At 34.8% G+C, this 27,758-nt stretch overlaps 1 protein-coding gene across 4 annotated transcripts in view; it reads right to left on the bottom strand.

Moving 5' to 3' along the window:
* Positions 1-27,758, bottom strand: part of DPP10 (dipeptidyl peptidase like 10) — a 1,316,731-nt gene that overhangs the window by 192,828 nt on the left and 1,096,145 nt on the right. The window contains exon 7 of one of the 4 annotated variants that reach the window (XM_045558745.1): positions 8,777-8,791. The exons of the other annotated variants lie outside the window; for them this stretch is intronic. Coding sequence (XP_045414701.1) covers positions 8,777-8,791 — 15 coding nt within the window. The remainder of the gene's footprint in view (positions 1-8,776; positions 8,792-27,758) is intronic. 4 annotated transcript variants of the gene reach the window in all.

Here is a 27,758-nt window from a genome sequence, read left to right as displayed (position 1 = left end):
CAAACAAATGAAAACTGATCATATTTTTTATTGCAACATTTACTGACTGAAATCTTTATGTCAAACAAACCCTAAATGTCTTTGGAAATTTCTCAGTATATTAGACATATAAAAGCCTATCTTATTGCTATAAGCATCAAGGCCATCATTCTATGGGCATCCTATGAAAGCACTGACTCAATATCAAATTCATAGTCATATCGGTAAAAAGTGGCTAAATCAAACTACTAATTTGTGGTTAAATCAACACAACTGAGGTAAATATTATTTCTTCTCATATTTGAATATAGCCTTAGGGACTTGGCTTAATTGCAGCCTTTTACAAATATATGTTAAGGTAAACTCTATTTGCATGTTGAAGCTAACTGAAAACAGATTTAATCCTATTCGTTTTGTCACTTTTTGGGGTAGGAAAAAGAAAAAGCACTTCATTAAGAGGCAGGATGAGGGAGTTGGTGGGAAAATAGTGTTCTGGTTTCATGTCTGGTAAAGGCTCACTCTATGTCTTAGTTCATTTGTGCTGCTGTAACAGAATGCCTGAGACCTGGTAATTCACAAAGAACAGAAATTTATTCAGTCACAATTCTGGAGGCTGGGAAGTCCCAGAGCATGGTGCCAGCATCTGATGAGGGCCTTCTTACTGTGTCATCCAAGGCTTTGAGCTGAGAGCAAGAGTGAGAGAGGAAAGGGGGCCAAACTCATCCTTTCATCAGGAACCTACTCTCACAGTAACTAACCGACTCCCACAATAACAGCACTAATCCATTCATGCAGGCAGAGCCATCATGACCTAATCAACTTTTAAAGCTCCCACCTCTCAACACCGTTGCATTGGGGATTCAGTTTCCAACACATGAACTTTGGGGAACACATTTCAAACCACAGCACTACACAACCTGAAACAAATCTGGTCTTTGCATATGTATAGCCATTTATAAAATGGGAGGTTGGACAAGCTTTCTTCCAGGATTAACATATGCAAGAAATTTTAATTTAGTCTATGATTCCACATAAGGGAGATTAGCAATGATTTTTTATTTTTTTGCAGAGCTTTGTTGTAAAGAAAGTAATATTTAAAAACAAAAGGCATTTTCATTTTTCTAAATGGATGGAAAGCTGCCATCTTCAGTTATCTTTAAAATTCAGTTCTTATAGATCCAATAGATTTGTTGCACCCAAGTTGACTCACATTTATTTGATCCAATCAATATCAATTGCTCCTTGGTGATTGATAACAACCAGGACCTACCATTGGTCATAATTTATGGACCATATTAACACTTTGAGAAGTAAAATATAGCAGGCCATAACTAATGTCTGTTGCCAAACTAAAATAAATATAAAAAGAGAGAGAGATTGTAAGACATCTAATTCAGCCTCAAGAGAAAGCGTTGTTAAGTCAATCTAAACAAATTAGGGAAAGAGTCTGGGTCAAAGAAAGGACAAGTGAATGGGTCAAAGCTAAGAGCGTCATTCAGAATTAACAAAAAACACAGGTAAGTTGGAAAGAATCTTCTGTAAGGTTGATATCAGTTAGTAATGAATTATGTTCATTTTAAGTAGCTGCAGTTGCCTTTTTCATATTGCTGTTACATTTACTAAATTTTAAGAACCCAGATAAGTTGCTGGTATTTGGGTACATACTTCCAAACACAGCACAACAATCCAGGATAAGGTAAATTATTTCCAAAAAGATTAGTTTATATAATTAATCTTGAAAAACTAATACATCATTGTCACATAAAATATCATTAGTTTTACTGCTTTGAAAAATACAATTTAGATATTGCATATAATTTCTTAAATATCAAAAAAGGACATGTACATATGCTCAACTGACAGCTGCTGAAGAAGGTTCTATTCAAACATGCAGACTTAAATATTAATTTTTAAGAAGTTTTTCTTCTGTTTAAAGTCTTCAAGAGAATAGTTTAATACTATTTCTTTAGAAGCCATTAACATGGGAAGAACATAAGCAGACAGCACCTAACACAAATTAAAACATACCTATCATTTTTATTTTTATACTTACATGATAATATATATCTTCCATGCATTTAGCTTGCTCAAAAACATTAAAATAAGAACTTCTAAGAGCAATAATCAATGGCCACTCACATTATTAAGTCCTGAAGAAGCCTTTTTGGAATGGTGGTTGAGAATTAGAAACAGAACATAATAAAATAAAGCAGAGTGAGCAGACTAGATTAGGCGATAAGGCAAGAGTAATGAAGATTAAAAAGGAAAAAAATCAATAAAAGCAAAGATACAGATTAAATAATATCTTAAAAAAGAACTAGAGGAAAAATCATATTTTCTAAGTTTCATAAATTAAAAGAAATGCACTATTTTTCTGATCTTTACCATAATTGTACAAAAAGAAATGTACTTTTGTTGATTGAAGAGTCACATACCATCATAAATACTGAACTTAAGTTTTGATGGCATAAGGTTTAAATGGCTGGTTTTAAAGTCTTGGGATGTTTGTTTCACCATTGTTGTTAATATCTACTAATTAGGTTCTCACGTAATTTTCTGAGAAAGTCTATTGCTGCACTTTATTCTCACTTTATCTACTTTAAACTTTGTGCAAACATTCAATTTAAAAAAATAAATAAATAAAAGAGGTTTACCTTAAATTTATTCTTTACACGTAATTATGATTTAATGCCAATGCAAGCAAAAATATGAATTTTCTAGGATGCAAAACTTATAATTTAAGGTAAATCTACCATGACTATAATGAAAAGATAGATGGTCATGAGAAATTACAAGCAAAAAGCACTTTGTAAATTTATTGTAGAATGATTAAATTTCTATAATATAAATAAACAACCATGGCAACACTGTAGTTGCATTTATATATTTATGTATTATGTATGTTCTTGAGGAATATATGCCAAATATAATAGTGATTTTTGTCTGATGGTAGTATTTCAGCTAATTTGAAATTTATTCTTTATAATATTCTATATTATTTGAATTTTTAATGTGAGCATCTTTAATCATAGCAAAGGTTTTATTTGCAATACTGAAATACAAACTTAATGATGAATAAATCCCTAGCTAAAATTTATAATTTCCCTCTCATTCACAAAGATTTATCCTTCTTCCTTTTATGCAAAGATGTAAAAAAAAAAAAGGAAAATAAAGGTTGTTACTAGTCTTCAGAACTACAGATAAAACATTAGTGATATTCTGAAGTTGCTTCTGGCTCTGGCTTTTTGTTCTCCCAAAATTAAAAAAAAAAAATTGGTAAAAGCGGCAATTTGAACTTAAGAAAAAGCAACTCAAAATATAAACAGCATTTTACAATGCATCACTGTCTTACTGACTTTCCTCTGGTATTTTTTAGCTTTATTGATGTATAATTCATACACAAAATCTGCACATATTAAATGTATACAATATGATCACTTAGACATACCCATGACATTATCATAACAATCAAGGTAATAAATATACCTGTTACCTCCAAAAATTACCTTGTGTGTGTGTAGAAATTTCTTAATCTGAGATTTATCGTCTTCACATACTTTAAAGTGCACAGTATCGTCTTATTAACGACAGGTACTATGTTGTACAGAAGATCTCTAGAACTTATTTATCTTGTATAATAGAACTTTATACACATTGAAAAATAATACTCATTTCTCCTCCCCCCAGCTCCTGGCACCATTCTATTCTCAGTGTCTATGAGTCTGACTATTTCCCATGGTATTTAACAGCCAATTGCTATGGCTTATTCTTGCTGAGTCTCCTTCCCTAGTCTTCCCCTAGGAATTTATTTGACTTATTCAAGAGCTAATTCTTTATTCAGTGAGCTACTTCTCCAAAGATTAAAATCTATTCAGTAGGAAGGTGTTAAATAATTATGTGATCAACCTCTTAATAATTTGTATATTTATTCCTCATTAGTGATTTAAGTAATAAGAATTATAAATTTGAAAGAAATTTATGAGAGGAGGAAAAAGACGAGGGACTATATAACGTGATAATATGCCTCTATATACCTGAACCACTCACTCTATAGAGCTGTCTAGCAGGAACAGAAGGTGGCATAGACAAGATGGGAACAAATACAGCTGATGAGCAAAGTACACTTTGTGACTTTCACAAACTACAAATATATATAATATGGTTTAATTTTTATACCACTTGATACTAAACATTTTCTAAAAGACTTGGTGTACTCTAAAAAATATTTTATTTTGATACATTTGCACAATTCATGAGTGCTTTTAAACATATAACACACAAAAAAATACATATTGTTGGACTACTGAATTTTCTTTTTTTTTTTTTTTTTCCAAATTTGAGTTCTAGAATCTTAAACAGAACATTCATCTGTTCTTATCTGGCCAAATACCTATAATTAAAGATCCCTAAAGAAGTTAAGTATTTACAACACTGTAAAAATTACCTAAAGGCAATGTATATTTTATATTGAATTCCAAATTTCAACCCACCTCTACCTCTAGTTGAATGCATTTATATAATAAAGGGTGAAGTTCCAAAGAAACATTCATTTTTTTCCAAGTACTCACTGGGATGTGTAATATACAAAGAAGTCCAGAGAGAAACAAGAGAAACCATAGAATGTAGAATCTTTTAAATTTAGAAAAGTCAGGCTGATTTTCATTAAGAAATCAAATCTAAAGGTCAAAGTTGTGGGGATTTATGTTGGAGGACAGCTCTCTCTCTCTCCCTGATAATTACTCTAATGAGTCTATCAGCTACTTATACGTGCTAACATTTATGGTACCTCCTTTGCCCTGTGCTGTCTTAATGGTGACAAAGAGGTTATACATTAAGATTGAAAGATATTGATTGGCTTGTAAGCAATAAAGACCACTATTGAGCCCTCTTAATGAGCAATCATACAAGAAATTCATTTAAAAAAACAATATAGGAAGAAGCATGCTGTACTTCCTTAAGACAAGATTATTTAAAGCATATTATTTAATTTTCATGTTTTTTATGACTGATGCAAGAACCACCCCCAACCCTAAATAATGATTTGTAGACTATTCTGTTTGTTTCAGAAGTCACATTGCCAATTTGTCATAGTTCTTGATCTTTCTGGTTTTTATATCTCTGGCTCTTCTCTTTTCAAAGACTTTCCCTAAAAATAATTGAGAAAAATAATTAAATTTTGTACTTAATTGTTTTACATATATATATGTGTATATATATCCACTGACATTCTAGTATTTTAATAAAGCAATTATTAATAAGGGAATTTTGTTAATAGACATTTTTATAAGGTTTTATTCCTCCTAATTCTTAAAATGTCAAAGGCAATTTGTTTTGATTTCTTTTTACTGTTTGGTTTGTTTACTTCACTTGTGTATATTTGGAATTTAGTTTTTATATTTATTTATGATTATAAAGGATTATAAAGTGCTTATGATGAACCTAATAATGTGCAGTGCATGGGGGAAGCAGGGTGGAGGGAACTCATTTGTAGATTAACAAAATCAAAATCAAACTGAGTAGACTTATGTGTAAGTAATTTGATACAATTAGATACGATACAAAGATAACATATTAGAGGGCTTTATGATGTTACAATTTTTATTATTATAAAAAGTGTTCTTAGAAAAATCAATTTTGATAGTTGGCAGAGTGGATGTGGTATTTGGACTGAAGAAAAAGTATTCTTATTAAGTGAGTAGTCTTGGACAAGTCATTCAATCTCTCTATAATTTCCACAACCATAAAATGTGGATAATAGAAACTAGTTTTGTTGTGAGAATTACATAAAATATGCAGTTAAGACATCCTCTACAGAGATTGGACAAAATAGATAATCAGTAAAAGAAGCTATAATCACCATCATTCTTCTCTTCTTCCTTGTGATACTATCATTTCTACTATTGCCATCATCAACACAAATCTGTCTTCTAGAAAATAGGACCCACACATAAGAAAGGGGAGATGGAATCATCTAGACAAGAGAAGTAATATAAGTAAAGAGCACAGACATCATATGTTTGGAAAATTGTGAGTAGTTAATTGTGGATAGAACTGAGCATATATGGGGAAAACAGTGGCAAGAAATGAGGCTGGAAATGAAGAGTAAGAAAAATTTAATGGGATTACAAAGGAGTTTGGATTTCATTTAGACAACGGGATTTCCTAAGACACTTTTAAGCACGGTAATAGATTTATTGTTTTAAAAGCTAACTTCAGATACTAATAAAGATGGATTGGAAATAGGTACAATCTGAGATGCTAGAGTTTGATATTTCTTCTGTGTAGTCATCATTTATTACTCTAAGTATAATTTTTCAACTTGTGTTAGAAATTTTTACTTTGTTTTGTCCAAATGATTCTACACCCTTTGCCATCATTTCCCTTGGTCTACTTTTCCTACGTGGTCTTCTCTTTTGATCTCTTTCCATACTCTGTCCTTTCAATTACCTGTCCTAATATTCTAAATTTTGTATATCCACCTCTAATTAACTGATGATCTCCATTATTCATTAAATACATGTTTACTGTGGGTGAAGTACAGACCAGAAAGCATTCTCATTTGTGCTTTCCCCCTCTCTGTGTCCCTTGTAAAATAGAATTATAACCCTCCTTTGAGAATTCAATGTTTTGTTTTTTTTTTTTTTTTGAGACAGAGTCTCACTCTGTTGCCCGGGCTAGAGTGCCGTGGCTTCAGCCTAGCTCACAGCAACCTCAAACTCCTGGGCTCAAGCAATCCTACTGCCTCAGCCTCCCGAGTAGCTGGGACTACAGGCGTGCGCCACCATGCCCGGCTAAGTTTTTCTATATATTTTTAGTCATTTGGCTAATTTCTTTCTATTTTTTTAGTAGAGACGGAGTCTTACTCTTGCTCAGGCTGGTCTCGAACTCCTGAGCTCAAATGATCCACCCGCCTCGGCCTCCCAGAGTGCTAGGATTACAGGGGTGAGCCACCACGCCTGGCTGAGAATTCATTTTTAAAAGTTTTCCCCAATACTTTCCTTCTTTAAAATTGCCATAATGAATTGTGATGGTTAATTTTATGTATTGACTTGATTGGTCAGGGTGTCCAGTCATTTGGTTAAACATTATTCTGGGCATGTCTGTGAGGGTGTTTCTGAGTGAGATTAACATTCCTGTTAATAGACTGAGAAAAGCAGATTTCCCTCCCCCATACATGTGAGGCTCATTCAAACCATTCAGGCTTGAATAGAACAAAATGCAGAATAAGAGAGAATTCACCTTCCCCGCCTGTCATCAAAATGGGACATCAGTCTTCTCCAGCCATCATGTTCAAACTCAGAGTAGAACACACACCATCAGCTCCCTGGCTCTCAGGAATCACCCTAAACTACACTATTGGCTCTCCTAGCATCCCCAGCTTGCCAACTACAGATCCACAAATCCTGAGAATTCTCAGCCTCCATAACTGTGTGAGCCAATTCCTCTATTGGTTCTGTTTCTCTTTCTCTGGAGAATCCAGACTAATTCATAAATAGTAGAAATAAGCAGTATCTGTTCCCAGCTATTGGCTGCCTACTATATACAGCAGGCTCCATGCTATATACTTTGTTTACCAAATGATTCATAATTACCTCTTTCTCAGTTTCCTCATCTGTGAAATGGGTGTAATATTGTACTTAAACCATAAATTTATTGGGATAACTGAATGCATTAATTTATATTAATATAAAGTACTTGGAAGAATGCCTGGCATATACTATGTACTTAATTAATATTAGCTATTTTTATTATTTTTGTTATTCACCTCTATATTATAGCTGAGAAAACCAGGCCTTAAAGATAAAATTGAACTTGTCCAACATCACAGATAATGTCAGTTATGAAGTTTGGATTTGAATCCTCATATGTCTAAGTCAGGATATCCTCTTAACCTACAGATGTCACTGAACTGATGTGTCCCAAACAGCTCTTAAAATGAATCATTTCTTTTTTATAGCTAGAGAAACCCTAAAATTCAATTCAGTTTGATTCTTATTACTTGAAGAATTAGGTATGACACTATTTGTTGGTAAAAAGAATGAAAATTTGCAAAATTCAAAAGGCTATCCAGTCATGAAAGCTACCTGCTCACTCTCTTGATGGGAACTTTTCAGTATAAATAGAGGCTAGAGAATGTGCTTTAAAAATATTTTAAATTTTTTAAATTTAAAATATTAAGGAGGTACAGATGTTTTTGTTACATAGATACCTTTTATAATGCTCAGGTTGGGACTTTTAGTGTGTCCATCACCTGAACAGTGTTCATTATATCCTATAGGTGAGTTTTCAGCCCTCCCCCAACCCCCCTTTCTTGATTTCCAATGACCTTTACATCTCTTTGTGCCCAGGCATGCCCATTGATTAGCTCCCAATTATTAGAGAGTACATATGGTATTTCTTTTTCCATTCCTGAGATACTTCACTTAGGATAATGGTCTCCAGTTCCAACCAAGTTGTTGAAAACATTATTTCATTCCCTTTTATGGCTGAGTAGTACTCCACGGTGTGTGTGTGTGTGTGTGTGTGTGTGTGTGTGTGTGTGTATACATACATTACATTTTCATAATCCACTCATGAATTGATGGGCATTTAGGTTGATTCCACATCTGTGTAATTGTGAATTGTGCTGTAATAAACATTTGAGTGCAGATGTCTTTTTGATAAAATGACTTCTTTTCCTTTGGGTAGATACCCAGTAGTTGGATTGCTGGGTCGAATGGTACATCTATATCTATTTCTTTGAGGAATCTCCATACTGTTTTCCACAGAGGTTGTAATAACTTGAAGTCGCACCAACAGTGTATGAGTGTTTCTGCCTCTCTGCATCCACAGCAGCATCTATTCATTTTCAACCTTTTTTTTAAATAATGGCCATTCTGACAGGGGTAAGATGATACCGCATTGTGGTTTTACTTTGCATTTCCCTGGTGATTACTGATTTTTTTTCTTTTTTCAGCATCAATGTGGCATGATCAAAGTTGATGAAGCAGATATATCTGTCTTACTCTGACAACGTATCACCCCATGGATCATATTCATATTCATCCTTTTTATCTTGGTGTATATAGGAAACTGTTTTGAGTCTGAGCAATTCCTAATGATCAGTCATCTCTCTCCAATTCCTTTACTTAAAAAAAGAAAATTAGTTGTCTTCCTTTGATTGCTTAGTAAAAATTAATTAACTTTGTCCTTGGGCAAACCATTTTAGAAGATAATTCAGGACAGAAAGAGAAAGGAGGACAACACAAAGACAGAGAAAGCTTGTAATGTGACACCCTGCTTTTCAGCATCATTAATTTTCTTCTTATTTACCAACTGGAAAGAATAATTTAGATGTATTCTTCTATTAAACAAATAGGGTTGAGCAAACCTATTTTGTTTGTGTGATTTTTTTGTTCTTTTTTGTGAACCTGTAGTTTCCATTAATTCCTTCTTCCAAAACAAACAAACAAACCTTTCAGACCTCATTACTACCTACTGGGAGATGGGGGACAGAGACAGAGTAAGACTGGCACATTTCCCTCAAGTTTTAATCAGCTGTAAGGGGGAATAAAGAAATAGAAAAATGCTTTGCAATACCGTATGAACTCGCTAGGTGTTGACACAGTATAAGGTATGGTGGATGGGGCTGTCTGTCAGGGAATTTAGGTGAGGCTTAAGCAGGAGGGAACCCTTGAGGTGAGTCTTGAGAAATGAGTAGAAATTCTTTCTTTCTGTCTTTCCTTATTCCTTTGCCTTTCCTTTGTTTCCTTTTCCTTCCATTTCCTCTTCTCTTCTCCTTGTCCCTCTCTCTCCCTCCCCCTCCCCCTCTCCCTCTCCTCTCCCTCTCCTCTCCCTCTCCTCTCCCTCCTTTTTTCTCTTTCTCCTCCTCCTCCTTCAGTCCTGCTGGAAGAGAATGACCTTTGGCAAAGAAGCCTGGGCTCCCTGGGGAGCAGGGAGTGTGCTCAACATTGCTATAGGAGAAGCGCCATGTCATGGGCAGAGGAGGCTAGATGAGGATGGGGAACCAAATAGGGACCATGATTGAAAGAACGTGTGTGCCATCCTAAGAATAGAAATCATCTATAAATAATAAAAAGCCACTCTATATTTTTTTAGCAAGTGGGTTATATGACAAAACATATGAGATAGAACAATCACTTTGGCAGTAACATGTGTAACAGATTAAAAAAAGGAGAAACTATAGTCATAATAAAGCTTATAAGTTAATAATTCATTTACCCAAAAATGATAAAAATATCCTTGTCAGGGCAACACTTATTTTTAGTACTAGTTGTCAAGTACTTTACTCCCTCTCACCCTATGCCAGCGTGTGCCTTTATCTTGATGCTAATTTTTCAAGGTGAAAGAGACAAGAAGTTGTCATGTCAATACAGTTACTCAGTGAAAACCCAAAGATGTTCCTGGAATGATCACATTAGCTATGAAATCTTTTGAAAACACATGGATTCAAACTAAAGTGATTAAAAGTCACTTTCATATATCTAATAACTTCTGAAGAAACACATTGATGATTGAAATATGTGTGGCTAAGACCTCTTCGAGTGAAGCTTTCAAAGAGAATTGAGTATCACAGAGCTTCTTTGTGCCAACAAATTAGCACTGATGACGTGGAGAATATTGTTCACTGTTTTTTAGTCTCTTTTTTGCCAAAAATCCAGTTCATTGAACTAATACATTTGACACACTATAAACAAAAAATTATCTTACTTAGTTCTTCTATACTGGAGAAAACATAATATACGCCAGATGAATTTAATAGCAGCCAGCCCTCTTTCTAAGTATTAAAGGTAGAAACGAAGTCCAGTGGCTCCTAGGAAGCCAAATATAAGAAAAGAAGTAGGAGGAAAAATGGAGGTCTATTTATTTTTTCACCATTTGAAATAATGTGAAAGACAAAGGGAGTATATACCCTGAAAACAGTGGGCAAGTTTCTGTTTTGCTTATGTAGTATAGGGCATAAAACACAGCATACAGTACTTAAAAGCCCACATGGTGAGGGAATGTGATATTTAATTGAATTCCCTCCATTTTCACCATTTGCAGCAGAACATAGTTAACCCCAAAGATTGTTTTAAAAGTAGTCTAAAAGCAACTTAATCTTATTCTAAAATGTAATATAAAAGAATGAAATGTCAATGGAATCTTGATCAATGGCTTCCTAAAAAGATAATATTCCTGTATAAAGAGCATTTTAAAAGAGGAATAAATATTAAAATACAAACATATGATTATAGCAAAATGTAATCTGTAGTTTCAAAACGTATTTTGTGAATTTAATATTAATCATTGAATACAATATCCTCCATAATTAACTCCCATTTTACTTTGATTGTTTATTGTCACTTAATCCTGTGGAAGTCCACTGTAATTCTTTTGGTTGTTAGTGAACTCAGAGAAAGTAACAAAAGAGTAGCTCCTCTCACATAGAACATTTGACCCAGGCACTCAGACAGGCCATTTGAAAGCATCAATTCACTAATCCCTTCAGGATTACATTACTTCCTGTCATTAATATTCTCATTCTTGCTGTTGTACTATCTCCTTTCTCTCTTCTTTCCTTGGGCCATTGAATTCTCTCTAGGTTATATTCCTTTATTCTGAGCGATGCTGGAAAGATAATCATAATTTGTTTCCAGGACTCACCTGTGCCAATACCTCCACCTGGTCTTGATTACTGCTTTGCTTTCCAACTGGGCTGGAGTCTCTACTCCATTAATCTATTAAGCCTTGGCTCATTGTACCTTCACTAGGTGCTAAGGGAACAAAGATAAATAGTGATGGTCCACCATATGATTTCAATTACTGCTTTGCTTTCCAACTGGGTTGGAATCTCTACTCCATTAATCTGTGAACTCTCACTTTACCTTTGCTTTAATAGGTTCCTATTACCCACCTCACCTCCCTTGGGATAATTGATGCAAATTATTTAGAAAACTGTAGGCTATACCAAGTTATCTTTGGATTTTTTTTATTGGCAAATAAAAATCATATATTTTATTATGTATGTTTTGAAATACATATACACTGTGGAATGGCTAAATTCAGCTGATTAACATACACATTAACTCACATACTTACTTTTTGTGGTGAGAACACTTAAAATTTTTTCTCTTCGTGATATCCAAGAATATTATATACTGTTACTAACTATAGTCACCATGTTGTACCACAGATCTCTTGGACTTATTCCTCCTAACTGAAGTCTTGTATCCTTTGACCAACACTTCCTTAATGCCTCCACTCTCCACCAGTCCCTGTAACCACCATTTTATTGTCTGCTTCTATGAGTTCAAATTTTGTATATTCTACATGTAAGGAAAAGGGATTACTTTTAACTAAAGGAATTGTTAAGACTCACCATTCTTCTTGTTCTGGGGGGGACTTTTTCTGGTCCCTTACATGAAAAAATTACTTTTGTCTCTCTTGGTAAGCTAGTTGGGGGGCAGAGGTCATTCGCCCTCCCTCTGGACAATACAGGCTGAAGTAATAGCATAAAATAAATTTTTCCTTCTTATCACAGAAAGTGATAAGAATCTTCACTGGGCAAGTCAAATTCTGCTATGATTTAAATGTTTTTGACCCCTCCAAAATTCATGTTGAAACTTAATCCCCTTCAAAATTCAGTTTTTCCAATGAGATAGCATTAAGAGGTGAGGTGTTGGGGGTAATTAAACCATGTGAACTGCCACCTCAATAGTGGGATTAAAGCCCTTCTAAAAGAGGCTTCACACATTGGTAGGGTAGCCTACTCTACCTTGCCCTTCTGACTTCTACTACGTGAGCCCACAGGAAGAACACCCTTGCCAGATTACATGTCAGTATCTTGATCTTGGACTTCCCAGCCTCCAGAACTGTGGGAAATAAATTTCTGTGTTTTATAAATTACTCAGTCTCAGGTATTTTGTTGTAGCAGCACAGACTAAGACATATCTTCACCCAAATCATCACAGTCCTTTGTTTATTAATTTATTTTTTATCATGTACTATTTCTAACACAGGATCTGTCTTGTTACATTTTAATTACTTGCACTTTCCAAAGCTAAGAACTTGCCTATGTAATGCCAGCACAGTGTTTGACACATACCAGCTGTTAAATCATCGTTGAAAGAACTAATGAAAGAGTATAATCATGGTATAGCTCCTTGGAGAGGTTTACAAAGCTTCCCATGCACTGCTGTCCCATCTTCAACTGCCTACTTCAGTGTCCGAAATTCTAGCATTAGGAATGCATTTCTCTGCATAATGTCTAGAATGTTAAATTGTTTATACACAGAGAAAGACAGTTTTTCTCCTTTGACTGCTCCACACTAAGGAAAAGACAAGCCCCGATGTGCCTTCAAACTTCCATTGTCCTCATCTTCCTTCTTTCTGTCTATGCACTTGGAGCCCACAGGCATTGCAAATATACAGATAAATCTCTTGTCTCTAGAGTGAGATGACATGGTTTTCCTTTCATCCCAATTTATTACCAATAATTTTTATGATTACCATAAAAGTAGTGTATCTTACTTTCTATTTATGACCCTACTAGCTCTGATGAATGTATACAGAATGATCTTCCTCATCTGTTGAGAATACAAGAGCAAGTAGTGTGCATACAGGGGCAGGAAAAAAAACTGCTCTAGACACTGACTTTATAGGCTTCTAAAAGTGCTAGATCTGAAAGGAACTTAGTAATGGTATAATTCAACATCTTCAATTTAGAGAGGAGGAAATTGAGGCTTGTTTGAAAACAGTTTGTTTAATCATCCAAACTAAATGATTTGAAAACATGATTCATTCAAAAGACCTAAGAATATTTTAAACTGGTATCAAAATCTTTCAGTATAGCTACCCACATAATGTCCTCTTGCCTATTAGTCCAGATAGGCTAAGGAAATACTTAAATATATACTAAACACACATACACACACATTAAAATGCCCACACAAACAGAGATTCACCCTATGTCTCAATGGTACTGCAGCTCACATTCAATGTGCAGAACACAGTATTTCAGCACAAATAGGCAGGTGTGACTGACAGTATTACCACAGTGCTCCTGAGAATCAATTTTATTTTTGATTTGTAGACTTTTGTGGCTTTATCTCTTAATTTTATTAATGTAATTATAGAATCCCTCATAAGTAATGTCTTTGGTCCGTTTTTACCAAGAGTGAGGCTGTGTCTCTATTCACAATGCTAACAGCCCCACTGTAATATTCTTAAAGATCTAGGTAGGACATGCTTTTGTGCCTGGCTGTCTTGGTTTTCACGAACTTACTAGACCCAGGAGCAGTATGTCACAGTCTGATCTCCATCACTCCCAGGCAGAAGCATGGCCAGTACGGCAATTGACATACAGTAAATATTAGCAATTCTCTGTTGAATAAAATAATACATAGCAAGAGGCAAAGGGAGCAAAGAAATGTGGGTGAGAGAGATATGGGAAGGGAAATACGTATGTTTAGCAGTTAGTATTATATTTGGTCCATTTAATAAAAAGCCAACCATATCGGCTTAACATATTCAGGCTCTTCTATATTTCCTAACTATAATACTTACATTGTACCTTTTTTCCCAATAATTGTTGCCTCATCATCATGATATAGATGCTCCAGCTTCACCTTAACATTTTACATGGGAAGAAAGAGGAGGCAGTAGAAAGAATTGGCAAAAGTTTCCCAGAAATTTCCAATTGATTTCTGCTTACATAATATTGGAACATAGTGTGTCACATGCTGAACAATTTTGGCAAAAGTGGCCAAGGATTTACAGGTTTTGTTTTTTTGTTTCTATTTTAAATTGGACATATAGCTACCCTGAACAGTGTAAAGTTGTGTATAATAAGGAAGAAGTTGATATGACATAATGACTTCATATGGATGAGTTTCATTTTTCATAATTTTAGGCAAAATCATTCTTTCTTCTCCATAACCCAAATTTTTACCTGGGGAAAATGAAGGATTCAGAGTAAATAAGGGATTGCAAACCCACTTGACTACAGCGTTCAGGCAAGTGACATAAAAAGTAAAAAGGCTAGTGGGCACTGTGAAGCCCTGAACATTATGGGACTCATCTGAAAGCAGGTACAGCTTCTTAGCTCCAGCTTATCATGGTCACGTAGGAATGTGCACCAGATCTTCTAATCTTTCTAAGTAAATTGAAAATTTCTATCTTTGTGTCAAAACTCTCAATTTTCAATGTTGGTAACTGATAGAAGATTTTTAAAACATGGTGGAACAGAGAAAAGCATATCTGGGGACTGGACTTGGCCTATCAGGAAAGTTTAGGACTTCAAAACAATTTCTAATTTCAGGGGCCTTTTATCTAAAACAGTGTTTGTCTTCGCATCCTGTCTGATCCCATTTGAGGACACTTCGCACAGCACCACCAAGGTGAACACTTAAAATAACAGGAGGCCATGCTGTAAGCCCAAACAGCCAGTTCTCGTGCAATTCGCCTTTGAAATCTGACTTTGCTACTCTCTAGGTTTTCCTCTGGCCTGTTCACCACTGCAAAGAAACATAGAATCTGATTATGTTGTTGGACATGTTTATATTAAAAGATAAAGAACTATATCTTTGGTGAGTATAATTTACCTAAACTAAATTAAATTACAGAGACTAGTTATACTGACTGTTAAACTCCATCCTACACAAACTCCTATTCAGTTAATAACTAAACTAAGAAAATGTTTCTTTCCTGTGGGTTAGACATAGTTTTAAGTTTTTCTGAGGTAGAGGATGGCAAACCACAGCTGATGTGCTGTGTGCAACTGGATTTAGAAATGCTATCTGGCTCATAAGACATTCAAAGTCAATTGACCTGGTCACCCAGTCAGGTGCTGATGGTGCCAAGGACTATGACAATGACATAAGAACCCCAACAAAGATGAGGACAAGAACCACATAAAGCATCTCTAAGTGGATGTCTACTATATTTTTTTCACCAAATATTTCAAACTGGACTGCTTAGAAGATGGCTTGACTTGTCCTGAACAGTGACAGTATAAAAAATAACTGGCTAAGCCTATCAGTGTCTGCCACAGAGTAGAAACTCATAAGTATTTGCTAAATTAAGGGCTACCTTCACAATAGCAAACATCTGGAGAGTGGGCAGATGGAATTTCACAGAGACAGAAATTGAAACCTTGTAATCATATTTCTAAAAGTATGTTGATCCAGCGACACAAGCAAAAATTAACACTACTAAGAGTACAAGTAATTCTTATATCTTAAAAAGGGCCTTGGAGAATAATTCTGTTGCTACAACTTCACATGTACCCTATCCCACAGTGTCATCCAGTGTTTTGAGTTAGATATCTTACTTTTGTGTTAATCCACCTTATCATGGGTTCATCTTTAATCACCTTTTCTAATCCTTGTGCAGAATACGGATTTCACAATCTGCACAAGTAGACCCTTGAGCTTCAGTTTTGCTGTCTCTGTACAATTTTTTCATGCTACTACTGTTCTTTATTAGCACTCGTGTTAACTGTAAAATACAATGACTTGATTCTTTAATCTTTATTGCAGCCAAAGAGCCAATGTCACAGTGGAGTGTCTTGAGCAATAAAGAAGAAGAATTGTGTTGAACATAACTTTTAACTACAGTGACAAGTTATGCGTACTGTAGCAGCTTATATAAGACTAACTCACTAAGGTCATCAATTTCACTGAATACTAATGCTGTCACACTTGCTCTTCCTACTTTTTTTTTATTGCTAGAGCCAAGACTGACTTTAATTGGTAAACCTGAGAAAATGAACTAAATTGAGGTTTTTTTAATATATGTTAAATAATCTCAATGACTTTATAATGCATTGGCACATTACTTATCATCTTGTGATTCTTAGTAGTAATCTATCAGTAATGACAGAAGAGGTCCATCTATTTATGAATTAATAACAAATAAATATTTGGAGAGGCTGTGTAAATTTTTTCAATAGTATATTTTAAATCCAATAATCAGAAATGTGTACATATTAGGGTTCTTCAGAAAAACAGAATAGGCTGTGCATATACACACACACACACACGTATATGTGTGTGTGTGTGAGGGGGAGAGAGAGAGAGAGAGAGAGAGAAAGAGGAGAGACTGACCAATTTGGTTTAAGGAATTGGCTCATGCAATTGTAGAAGATTATAAAGTCCAAAATCTGATGAGGGTAGGCCAGCAGGCTAGAAATTCAGGGAAGAATTGCAATTCAAGAACAAAGCCAGTTGGCTGCTAGAATTCCTTCTTGCTCAGAGCTCAGTGTTTGTTCTGATAAGGCCTTCAACTAATTGGATGAGGCCCACCTACATTATGGACAGTAATCTTCTTTACTCAAAGTCCACTGATTTAAATGTTAATCTCATCCATAAAAATACTTTACAGAAACAGCCGGAGTAATGTTTGACCAAATATCTAGGCACTGTGGCTAGCAAAGTTGACACACAAAATTAACCTTCGCAATGTTTTATGTTAAATATCATTACATTGTATTTATGAGGCATTGCCTCATTTCTATTTAAATTGCTACCCATTTTGAAAACAGAAACCATATTTTTGTGATTAGAGTTACAGTAATGTGTAACATACAAATGATATATTTATAATTCTCTTATCTAACCACTGCAAATCCAATGACTTGGAAACCAATGCCCTATCTATCCTTTCTGTGGGTACTGAAAAGGATGTTTTTTTAATTATCAACTTAAATTCTGCATAAGCTTTCTGCTCATTACTCCAGTTGCTTACAGAGCAAGTTGGTTCCAAAGACAACTAGTATGCTCTGTTCTATTATTTCAGGCTGTATGGCTAAAAAGGATACTTGGTAACACTACAGTATATAAAATGATATATAAAAAGGAGCTACCAGTATTCTATAATTTCCTTGAATCTGGCTGTCTACCAAACTAGCATATATAACTGAATCTTTCCCATATATTTATTCATTTATCCAGCATGTACACTGAACCCAGCATATGACAGGTGTTCTTCTAGGAACTAGGGCTATAAGACAAAGACATTACCCTTCTTGAGCTTGCATTTTCACAGAAGGAAACTAATAATAAACATATAAACTAGTAACTAAATAAATTCAGCTAGTGGTGAGTGCTACACAAAAAATTAAACAGGATAATGGGATAGAGGGAGAGTGTTGGGCTAACTTATTTGAGCTGGTTTAAGGAGGTTTCTTTGAAGAAGTAATGTTGAAACTGAATGAGAAGAGCAATGACAAAGGCAGAGCCCATTCTGGAACTGGAAAGCAAGTCTGTGATGCTGGAATGTAGACAACTAAGGGAAAACTGTGAGGAGATGTCACTGGAAAAACAGGTGAAGACAAATCACGTAGGACTTTTGCGCCGTGGCAAACTTGTGCTGATTCTACTCTGATTGCAAGAACTGACAGGATGTGAATGACTCTGAGTAGATAATGGACTCTTGTGCAAGCAGACAGGACACAGGCAGATTATTTAGGATACAGTTGCAGTAAGCCAGTGAGAAATGATGGCTCGGGTTAGTAGAGATGGTTAAAAGCAGCCAGAATTGGGATATTGGAACCAGTAGAATTGTTGCTGATGAAGGAGACCTTCCCTATATGTACATCATATAATATATATTATTCTACATATTTTTAAAGCTATTTTCCAATTTCTATCTTGTTAGACCTTGTAGAAATTCAGCAAGATATGAAAAGAATAGTAGCTTTACCATCATTTGGTGAATAGTCAGCAGGATAAAATTACCGTTGAGAAATTGAGACTTTGCATTTTATAAATTAATAGTTTATAACATCTATGTATAAAGACCAGCCCCTGCAGAAACATCTTTCATAAAAAAGAATTCACAGATTCCCAAGGCAACCCAAACTATCTGGGCGATCATTGTTATAAAGGCACCAGTGATCTGGCAGTGCTTGTAATGCTTTCCTGCAGAGCCTAAATTAGGATGCAAGGATTCCGGGTCACATTTTGCTGCCACAGGTAGGCTTGCCTTTACAGCTGCGATCTGATTTCACAGCTTTCTCACTCGCATTCATCTATTTCTTCAAAAACACAATTAAACAACTTGGCTAGAGTGAATTCACCGTATTGCTACCCCAAAAGTAGGCAAAAAAAAAGTTACATTTTCTTTATTAACCATAAAATTAATATCATCTAAACGAGCCAGAGATGTGTTTTTCTGAGAAGAAAGGTAATTTTCAGTATGCTAAGGATACACAAAAATGGAAGCGCTCATAGAAGTTGTTGCATATGTTGGGTCCACAGAGAGGGAGAGGAGGAGATGGGCCAGGAAACAGAATAAACGTGAAGTTCTCATTTTTCTTGGGAGTGATTTTCTTGGGCCCCGTTTTCCTCCATTACTAGTTAGTTCTCTTATTTGGGAGATCTTGGCCTCCAGAACTGTTCTTAGCAATCCACACACACTTAATTTAATAGGAGACCAGTATTACTTTTCCTTCCCTGAGGGGTCTCACTGATGAATGCTTAGCAAATATGTTAGTACTTCCGCAAGCCTGAAGGCTTTTACCCCATTCCACACTCAAAGGATACATCTTGGAACCAAGCAGATCTAAATTACAGTATGGGCTTCGTCACTTACCAGATATGTGACATGAATAATTTATTTGCCATCTCTTGTATCAATTTTTTCTTCTCTAAAAAACACCAAAATCTATTCAATGAGTTAACTTTTTAAAATTTCCATTTATATATCTGTTCCACTACTTCAGTCTGTGTTCTCAATGCTGAAATAAAGCAGTGAGACCTGGCTTGAGCTTGTCATGTATCTCCCACTCCGCGAGTCATAAGTTTCCAAACTAGACTGCACAGAAGAACCATACAAGAATCTTATTTAAAATGCAGATGCCTGGATCAAAACCCTAGAAATTTTGATTCCTAGGTGTGCAAGAATATTGCAGAAATCTACATTTTTTAACAAGCACCTTGAAAGTTGCTGAAATTTATTTCCTGCTCATTATTTTTGATGAACAAAGACAACTGCAACAAATTTGAGCTTTATTTAGCTAGGAGCCCTTGTCATTTTAGAGGTAAGTCTTGCTTCATTTTGGCTCCTAGCATAAACCTTCTGATTCATGTCCCTCTATATACTGGTGTGACCTGTAACCAGGACTCTTTTTCCTGTCTGTCCTCCCCTGGGTGATAGATTCTTTGCATCTTGCACTGACTTATTTCCCTGTTACTTCTGTTTGCCTCTTTCTTCCTAGTTTGCTGACTGATGTAGATTCTAATGGTGACATCTTAATTGTGCTAAGTTACGGAAAAAACACCAGCTTCTCACTAGAGTAGCTAGGTTGTATTACATCAGGCTAAAACTGGGCATTATATGTCCCTAAATACCATTTCCTGATACCTCTCTACATTAGACTTGGCCAGAAGATAAACTTTTGTTAGATATGGAAGGTAGAAGAGAAACAGAAGCTGCTATTATCAAAAGGTTTCATAACAAAGACACATTGAGGGGCAGGCATAAAAGTACCTAGCAAGTCCCAGTGTATCCTCCTTCTCTTCTTCTCTGAATCTAGTCCATCTTTCAAGCTGCTGGCCCTGCTGATCAATGGCAGCCCCAGACATACCACCGGGCACTTGGCTGCAGCCTTACAGCAGTGGTAGCTCCCAAAGGCAGCATTTTCTTATAGATCTTGCTCAAGATCTCCCTTCAGAGTTCCATTTTAGTGGCAGGGTGTGCTTGGCTTCTTGCACTTCCATGTAAGTTCTAACCTAACTACCTGAGTCAGTACTTCAGGAAAACTGCCTAGAGATTCTTTCTTTGATCATCTCAGTCCCTCTTAAACATTCTTGTTTCACTTAGCGCTTCCACAATTTTGTAAAATTTTATTCCTATAATAAATCCCTATGCCCACAATGTTTTAAGTAGCTCTGTTTTGTTCACTGAAATCAGATGGATATATACACTAAACCAACTGAACTCTCAGTTCAGACTCCTCACATTTGACAGTCCAGAGAACAAGCAGAGACTTCAAAGGAGAACTCCACAGTACAATTGAGACCAAACCCATTTTGTTTTTTAGTAGCATACCAGGTTATTTCCGTGACCTATGGAGAAAATACACAGCATCTGTCAGGCATTTCTATTTTATTCTGGGAAATCAATATTGATATTTTAGTCACAAAGCTTTTACCGGACATTTTGACCTAGAATCAAAGATGTATGAGAGAGGAAAAAGCCAACTTCTCTTTCCTGAAGGCTCTTGGATCAGGCCTTAGAGATAAGGCCAAGGTTGATTGAAATATACAGATGAAGGAGAGATTACCATTGCAAATTGTGTTAACCTTCTCACTGCATCGTTGGCCATCACCAAAAGAGTTCAGCCTTCCAGATTGCAATCACATATAATATCAGAAAATTAAATCATCCATTACCAACCCTTCAAGCACAGTTTTAGCAAATGTACACTTGGAATTCTAAGTAAGTTTTGACTGAACAAGAAATGTGCAATCAGCTGATAGATTTCAGAGTCCCATGATACTTCTCTTTCCAAAGAATCACAAGGCAGTACCCGTTAAAATTAGGCAGAACCACAGATGCATATGAAACTGCATATATCTAAAGATTTCATAAATCCTATTCAGACTTTTCAGGGGGAGAATGATCTTTGCATTCCAAAGACATTATGAACCCCCAGAGTTTGTGCCCTAGAGTGAAACCTAACATGGAATCAGATCTCTGGCTATTATTCCACAAGTGACCTTCTTACTTTATATGATTCAATGCTTTTACTCTTAACTTACATTTGAGTTATTCTAACTAAATATGATATATGCAATGGTCACAAGGGCTATCCCAGGTTGCAGACTGGGAATGTCCAGGCTTAATTGGTCTTCACACAAGCTTGGTTTGACTGGTATCACTGCCATTCATGTGAAACAGTGAGAGCTGTGTGTAGACCTCCCTTAGGTCATACAGGCCTCCCTCTTCCTAGAGAAGGGTAATTTAATAAACACTTATGCCTTTGAAATGTGTCCCATTTTAGGCTCACTAGTAAATTCAATGATATTTTTGCTATTAATTCTCATAAAATAAACTTTATTTATAATTTGGAGCTGCTATGTTTCTGTTTGCTTTCAGAAAGCCTCTCCTAACAATATAGTGCTTTGGTTCTTCTAAACTCCCAATCTTTATTCTGCCACTGCTGCTCACTCTTCCTGCATGACCTGTATTGTAATTTTTATATTCCTGGTAGCTCAATTTGCTGTCTCTTCTTTTTTTTCTTATTCTATTTTTCTCCTCTATTTTGGGGTATATATACTTTATGTCTACAGTTTTAGTGATTATCCTAATTTAACTTAACAAATGTAAAGATAATTAACTTACCCACTTTACAAACCATACAAAGACCATGGTATAATATTACTTTACTTGCTTTCCTAAAGATGTATATTATGTTGTAATCAATAAATTTTTTAAAATTTTTTCTTCTTCACAAAATTTCAAATTACTGTTATTTTATACAGTCATTTGCATAGTTGTAATCACATATTTACTGATATAATTGCTCATAATTTCTTCTTGTGTCTCTGCCTTTACATCTGGTACTATTTTTCTTCTTTTGAAGTTATACCTGTAACATTTATTTTATTGAGTATTTTCTTCTGGTTTATCTCAGTTTGTGTATTTAAAAATATCTTTATTTACCCTTGTTCATGAATGATATATTTGTTAGGTATATAATTTGAAGCTATCTCAGCTCACTAAAGTTATTATTGCATTATATGTAGATTTTTCATGGTATTGTTGAGAGGTCTGTTTAAATTGCTCAGCTTCTGTAGTCTGTGTTTCCTCCAGAATCAAAGATTCCATTTTCTTTTGGATTCTGAAATTTTATTATGGGAACAAAAGTCTGTCTCCTTCTTTTTGTTATTTCTCTACAATAATTAATATGTTTTCACATTCAGCTATGTTATGTTACTTATTTTTATTTTAAAAACTTCAAACTTTAAGAAAAGTTGAAACAGTAAAGACCTGAATACTCCTCACTTATAATCACCAATTCTTAACATCTTGCTATATCTACTTTCTTTCTTTTTTTTAATCTCTCATCACAACATACACAAAGCTGTTTTGTCAAATGATCTAAAGTAGATGACATAATCAAGATATTTCAACATGTATCTCCCAAGAGCATATGACTGCAACACCATTACCACACTTGAGGAAAATCAACATTAAATTAGAAACATTATGCAACAGATAACCTATATTCAAATTTCACCAGTAGTCATATAAATAATGTAAGTTCATACATTGCATTTAACTATTAGTCACTTTAGTCTTGCCTAATTTTAGAATAGTTCATCTATTTTCCCTTATTCTTCATTATTAAACCTTTTTCTTTAATATTAAAGTATGAAATCTTTTGAAAAGTCCAGGCTAGCTATCTTGCAAAACATTCCACATTATAGATTTGTGTGTTTCTTTGTGATTAGATTCAGGTCAACATTTTTGCTAAGAATACTACATTGCTGGTGTAGTATATCTCCCATTGCATTTCATCTGAAGACACAAAAAGTTAGCCTTTAGATCACCACTTGTTCAAGATTTCACTATATGACCTTTCCATTGTAAAGGAACATATTCCACTTTTTTGAGTAATATGTGTGGATGCTTTGAAAACATATCCTAGTCTTAAACTCTTTTTACCCAATGACTTTGGAATCTATTGATAATCCTTTTCTTAATGAATTATAATATTAGGATATAAAAATAAAAAACATTTTCTAGTCTATCATCCCAGCCACATTTATTGGATACCGTAAGGCCTAAAATTAGGGTCTAAAATTATGTGCTGACTTGACACCTGGTAAAACTGAACGGTTTCCAATGTCCTAACCACAAGCTTCCGTCCCCAATTGGCTCCTACAGACAAGACCTCATCTCCAAACAACCCTCCTTATTAAATGGAATAAGTGTAGTCATTGTTAACCACTGATAGTGGGTCTTGGTTTCCTGCAAGCTTGCAGAATTATTTAAACACACCAATCACATCCACCCATGGGTACCAGGGGCCACCCACCCTCTTGATACTATAAATCCTGCTTCCCATAGGTCCTTGGTTATTCACTCTGTTCCCAGGTGCAACTGTGTATGGCCCTGTGTGGCATGAGGTGTCCTCCCCCTCAGGCTGTGAGTATATGTCTATGTGTCACATGTGAATATTGTGCGAGTCTACACTGTTGTTGATCTTATCTGTCCAGTGTAAGGTGTCATGTTCTATCATCCCTATGACCCTATGGTAGGAATACCTCTCTCATCAACAGAGTGAAGAAAGGTTGATAAAATCACATCGTTTTATTTAAAAAAAGAGCTCCCACTCTCCTATTTTTGTCTTTCTTCTTTCTCTCTTGTGTCACTATGGACTTGTGGATTTTTTAAAAATTCTGTGTTATTCTATATATTTTTTACCAATGTTGCACATCTCAGATTTGATCAATAAATGCCCTATACAGAGTATCTGTACCCTTTCAACTTTATCCTATTAATTATTGAGCATGCCATTGCCTTCTGGCATAATTCAATTTGTTCTTCCTTGTTTCAGACCTGAAATCAGCCATTTAGGTTTTAAGTTTTCAATGTGTTGTTTGGTGAATGATATTTAGAAATCAAGATATGGCCAGTATATGCACAAACAGGCATCATTATATCCTTTAATCAAGAAAAAAAAAAAATATTGTAAACACAGAATAGATAAATTCAAGATGTATGATATGTGCTTGAAGTTTGTATTAAATGTGGGTGTGTGCGTGTGTGTGTCCAAGTCTACCTGTAATGGGGTTATATTGATACTTCTAAATAAAACCCAACACTACAGCATTCTCTCACAGAGGACCCAATCCATATTTGTATATCCTTTCTCCCAACCATATTAGTGCACTTCCTCATGTGTTCTTTCCTACAATACATACACAAAACAGTTTCAGAATGACCACACCAACTAATAAAACTTACCAAGAGTTAATGATATTTTTGCATTTATTTTGACTGCAGAATACATCTTTCTAGGTATTCATGTTATGAATAATGTTACCTGAATTAAAATCTTAATTACTCCATAATTAGTATGTTAATTTGAAAATTAATTACTTAATCAAGTAACATTTGCTTAAATTATTTTCTTGGTGTAGTAGTTATTAATTTGACATTCAGTTAGGATCATGTATGTCTCTTTGATTCAATTGATTATTTCATCCTTTTTAATTTAATTTTGATTTTTGAATATATAGAATATTTTTATAATTTAAACATCATCTATATAATGAGAGCTTTTCAAAGAACTCACACATTGGGGTTCCCTCTACCCTGTTTCTATCTACTCTACATAAATAACTATTAGTTTAGTTTTGAATTATGGTACTTTTGTTTCTTTTTGCAAAAAAGTATAGACAGACTGACAGGCAGACAGACAGATACAGAGATATATCAAAAGGGAGAAAAAAATCATATGTTATTATTTTCCCTTATTTGTTAAACAAAAGTTGCCATTCTGTAATCACTCTTTACATCATATGTCCTGGTAATCACTTCAGATAAGTTCATAGGAAACTTTCTTCATTCTTTTTATGGCCAAATAGTATTTTTATACATAACTTATTCAATGAGCACCTTACGTAGTTTGTAGCATTTTACAACTATGTAACAATTTAAAATCGTGGGTGCACAATGCATTTAGGTGTGGAGAAATATTTTCATGACAAATTCCTAAATGGAGGGTTGTCAGAACAGAAATATGTGAAACGTAGTTTTTAAAAGATACGTTCAGCTATATAATTTTTGTAGTTGATTTTCAAATCTACATGACTGTCCTTTTATCAACAATTGCCACCAACTGTTTAACTTTCCTTGAATAAGTTAACATTTATCTTTATCCTTCAGAGTGGAGTAACTACAACTAAATCTAACACTCTCATAATGAAATCCAAATCTGAGTAGGACAATAATCCCCATTGTTGTAGATATTTTACATCTATTTGGTCTGGCTATAATTATATTGGACTGCTTTTGACAGAAGTATCTGCTTATCACATTATTAACTTTTATTTGGCTCTTACCGTCATTTTAAACTCCTAAGGCTTTTCCACATTTCCATGTTTCTATTTTCCATTTCATAGACTTGTGAAGATGGTATTTTGGATCAAAACAAAGGTCTCTCTCAAGCTTCTTTATTTTAAATAATATCTCATAAATTAGGTTCATCATGCTATCTGTCAGTATGGTATGAGCATCATTTTATTATGCAACATATTATCAATCCCTTCTAGCTTTATTTCAGCCATGTATTTCATCAAATTGTCTTTACATCTTTGTCCAAAAATAAAATTATATTCTTATTTATATCTTTATAAAACTGCTCCTTGGACCAAATTGAGAACACTCTAACCCTCAACAGACCCAGAGGAACTTCATTTTCAAAGTGAGACATTCCTTTCAAGTGTAGACTTACCCAGCTATAAATCTATCTAACTTTTCCATTCTTTTTTCTTCCTGATCATAATGATACTATACTCATTAAGTCTTTCGTATTTCACTGATTTGTCCATCTGGTAACTTTGACACAATAAAGCAGATAAATCTTCCTTCAGGGCACTATTACCATTTTCACACACACAAAAAAGCTGTTTCTCTAGCAGATGAGCCTTCATTTGTTAGAACAATGTTATGGGTTAATAATTGTATCTATTGCATGCCAACCACCTACTTGGTAGTTCACAATGCCTGAGATAAGTATTATTAATTCTATTGATTATTCAGCTGAGGAATCTGAGTTACAGAGAAGAGCAGTCATTCATACAAAATACACAGGGACTAATGGCAGTGTGGGTAGTTGAGCCTGAGTTTCTCTCAGTCCAGAATCGTGAATGGCTGCACATAGCAGCAGTGTAGGTGATCTCATAGCATCTCACTGTCTGTACTTCCAATCCATCTAATGCTGCTAACCTGAACCTTTTTAACAGTGCTTGTTTTTGTCTTTTGTGAGGGTTGACAGAAAAATTGGCAAGGGAATTATGATAACATTTTTAAGGCTGTTATCCAGCCACGAATTGGTCCAGGAAGGAAAATAAGATAAAAAAGAGAAGAAAAAGAAGATAAAAAGATAAACCTAGGCTTTCAGAACCAAAACACTTCACTTTGAAAAATTTATCTAAGTCAATTTAACAAAAAGGTAAGGAATAATCCTTTTTAAAAGTGTTAGAGCCCAAGGAAGAATAATCTATTATATAATACCATCTTTCCTTGAACTTTCTTCTCCATGATCTTAAAGCTCTTTAGAAAGACCCACATGAAAGATAGGAATTTAATAAAGAAAAAACTAAACTTCAAAGACCCTTTAAATGAGACATTACCATAACTAATTTACAGGCGTAACATATACACCAGGGGAAGTTTCAAGATCTAAAAGGTCACATTGTACTAGAAAATGAAAGGTGTTGAATATGTGATCTCACTTTGTTTCTAGGGACTTTTATGAATCTTTTCATCTGCTTAATTCTTGACCAAAAAAGTTCTAAATTCTTTTTTTTTTCCAGAAAATGTTTCATGGAGCCCTGACTCTTGAAAAATGTTCCATCAAAACAAGAAAGGTGAGGTTCAAGTAACTGGGACATCCTGCTAGAGATCAGTGATGCACGTGTCAAAGGCTCCAAGAAATGACATAGAAAAGGAGGTCTGTTCCTCAGACCCAAAGATCTTCAATCAGAGATCTTTTCTTTCTCTCACAACTCTGAGAAATATTCTTACACTCTGGGAAATACTGTTCCAACAGTTTCTCC

The sequence above is a fragment of the Lemur catta genome, chromosome 8 (genome assembly GCF_020740605.2).
Source record: "Lemur catta isolate mLemCat1 chromosome 8, mLemCat1.pri, whole genome shotgun sequence".
Lineage (NCBI taxonomy): Eukaryota > Metazoa > Chordata > Mammalia > Primates > Lemuridae > Lemur > Lemur catta.
The sequence above is the reverse complement of the archived record's forward strand: the minus strand, read 5'-3'. Positions and strand labels throughout refer to the sequence as shown.